Source organism: Gavialis gangeticus, unplaced genomic scaffold, assembly GCF_001723915.1.
Source record: "Gavialis gangeticus isolate Ggan-Ray unplaced genomic scaffold, GavGan_comp1, whole genome shotgun sequence".
NCBI lineage: Eukaryota > Metazoa > Chordata > Crocodylia > Gavialidae > Gavialis > Gavialis gangeticus.
Window position 1 is genome coordinate 83,769,553 of NW_017729033.1, and position 3,121 is coordinate 83,772,673.

Consider the following 3,121-nt stretch of genomic DNA (forward strand, 5'->3'; position numbering starts at 1 on the left):
TCTAGTACTCCCACAATAACCACAACCCCATATCCACCCATCCCCATGCCCCCCACACCTAGCCACTCTTCCCCACAAATCCCAAAAATGCATCCACACATGCACCCACACCCTCCCCCACACTCCTTCTTGACCTTTCTGGTCCAGGCCCTAGCACTGACCAGTCAAGGGTGCCTCAATTCAGGCTTCTGAGCAACTAGCCCATACTCTCCAACATGGGTCCACCTTCTCAGGCCTTGCTATGGGGTTACCCACCCAGTTGTGGGGGCTGGAGTTATTAAGACACCCTGACCTGCCTTTACCTGGGGAGGTAACTGCTCTTCCTGGGGGCTCCAACACCACTAGGAGCCCCACCAGGCCACCCATCCCTAGCAGGGTGCAGTTTAAGGTCATGCCCAGGACCAGGACCTCCAAACCATCCCCATAAGCTGCTGCCCTTACCTCCAAGGTCTTCATGGAGCAACAGAGCTCAGCAGGGAGATGTTTCTTCCCTGCTGGCTGGTCACAAACTGCTGCCCTTCAGCATAGAGAGCTGGGAATTAAATGGCTGCCCTCATCGAGCAATTGCTCTCTCCCTGGCCTAACCCTTGGATTGGTAGGCACCAACAGTGCCCTGCCACAGTAAGGAAAAAAGAAGGATGGATCCTGATGTACGCTAGCCAGACTAGTAAGCTAAGGATGAGGAGGGAAGAGGCAAGGTATCAAGGCAGGGCCCCAGTTACCCCAAAGGCAACCTCCTAAACAGCATATTAAGCCTAACATCAAGGCATGGCAGGTGGGAAAGAGATGCCACATTAGGGGGCCAGGGTAGGCAGACAGATGTAGTACAGCCACCAGGAGGTGTCATGACCACCCCTGGAGGTGCACCCCATTACACCTTGCCATCCTTCCTTCCATCACCTGTTTCCATACATGGGTACAATATAATACTTAAGACACTGTACCTAGGTAAACTGCTCTTGTTCAGGTGCCCTACAGCTCTGGATTTTGCTTTTGTAAGACCTAGGTGTTACTGTTGGCTTGGGCCAATCTTAATCAACACAATTAGAAAGCAAACCTGAAAGAGATACCCTTACTTGTAAATAGCCTGGACATATTCAGAATCATTATTCTTCTGTGCACCAATATTCTTGCCCATTACAGTTTCTAGAAAAAGAAAATTTAGCCAGGTAGATAATCATAAATAAATGAACACAGTCATGCAGTACTTGCAAATACTGGAATCATTTACATTCCCTTGGCAGGGTATTATTTTGTAGATGTACTCTTTTTTTCTTATTCTAGTCCTAATATTCATCTTCCCTTAGTTCTTTTTCATTTCATATTCCATATTGATCTCCAACAGCACTAGAACAGCTGTACTTGGAAGTTTCTTTATTATTGTATTGCTGTCATTTACTACACTTTCCTAGCAATTGTTGAATCGTACCTAGGACTTACCACAAATGCTATCCAGAGCGCACAGAGTGACGTCTAGAAAACAATCAAATGGTTCTTTGTCAACATGTTTTTCAAGCTTCCGAACTAAAATATTGGCTTGTTCATTCATAACTGCTAGAAAATCAGCCAAGATTGTGAAGTGGAAAGTGGGTGTTATCATTTTTCTCCTGGTGTTATCATTTTTCTCCTGGAACGCCACTTATCTCCAGTGCTACAAAATACAGTTAGATATTACAACATGAGGGAAAAAATATATCACAAAGGAAACAAAGTGTTTGCTGAGGTATTTAGTAGATTATACATTTCCTAGCATGCAAACATTTACAACTAGTACCATTATTAGTAAAGCTAAACTTTACTTGCCAATAGCCTCTGTAGTCTGTGTCAGCACATCTACATAAATGATAACTAAGAGCACTCTATTGACTTATGGCAGTGTTAGAGTTGTGCTGTATTTGTGATGGTCTAGGAAACATGTAAGAGGCAAGATTTTTGTGGGTGATATCTTTTATTAGACCAACTGCATATCTGGGGTAGATTTAAATGAGCTTTTGAGTGCAAGGCACACTTCTAAATTTCTGAATACATGCAGCAACATCAACAGGGCAAGAATGAATTAAATGAAACGAAACCGGTCAGAATACTGCTTCCTGAGGAAATGCAAACAATACCGCTGCACTGAGCTAGCTCATCCTCCCCCAGAATTCCCTACATCACTCCTGTGATCCCACCTAGCCCTACAGCCATGTGCCCTCTGGGAAACAAACTGCAGGAATGAGTCAGACCAAGACTAAAGCTGGCAGAAGCAATATATGCCAGGAACAACTCACACGTATTCTCTAAGCAGGAATGTCAAAGGTATGGACTGCAGAACTATATCATCCTGCCTGCAGGGCTAGAAAATTGGCAGTGGGACAAGTGGTGGCAGCATTAATTGCCAAGGCTCCCAAAGCAATGGCAATTACTATTTGTCTCACTGCCAAGTTTCTGACTCCAGACAGCCCTGTAGGCCAGATAAGGAGTGTGGAGTTGTGTCAACTGCCCCACAGGACTGCCCGTTGGCCAGAAATTTGGCAGTGGAACTAGCAGCAATTGACAGTTCCAGGAACTGCAGAAATTAATGTCACCACTGCTCATCCTGCTGCCAAATTTCCAGCTCTTTAGGTAGCCCCACAGGCTACCTGACACTGCTCCGTGCTCTGGATCCAGCCCTCAGGGGTGGGAAATGTGGTGGCAAAACAAGTGAAAATTGGCTTACACTTTTCTTTTTCCTTACGGGCAGGAAGTGGAAGCAGACGGAATAAGTTACTCACCTTTAATTAGTATCCTACTGGGTAAAGAACTTACTTAAGAACAAGGAAATCTAGGTTCTAGACCACTTATACCTCAGAAAAATATCCTAATCACCAGACTACAGACAGGATAGTCAAGGACACCATCTCCTCCCCATGGAAACTGGGCCACTAGACAGTCAAGAGCTCAAATTTCACTGGGACAGAGATAAAGCAAGTGAGAAGAAGCATGTTGTGCAGACTTCTGATAACTATGCAAAAAAGTTATACTGTGCCTCAGGAGTTGAGAATGAGCTAAATATGAAATTTGATCTGTTCTATACCCCATCAACTGTACAGGATTCAGCAGAGCAAATTTTGGACCAAGAGTCAAGAGAGATGGGTTCCGG

General features: G+C 44.9%; 1 protein-coding gene across 1 annotated transcript in view; it reads right to left on the reverse strand.

Moving 5' to 3' along the window:
* Positions 1–1,549, reverse strand: part of LOC109303665 (cytochrome P450 4V2-like) — a 22,558-nt gene extending 21,009 nt beyond the window's left edge. The window contains 2 exon segments of the mRNA XM_019525872.1: positions 1,077–1,146; positions 1,441–1,549. Of these exon segments, the coding sequence (XP_019381417.1) occupies positions 1,077–1,146; positions 1,441–1,549 (179 nt within the window).
* Between the last annotated feature and the right edge of the window lie 1,572 nt (positions 1,550–3,121).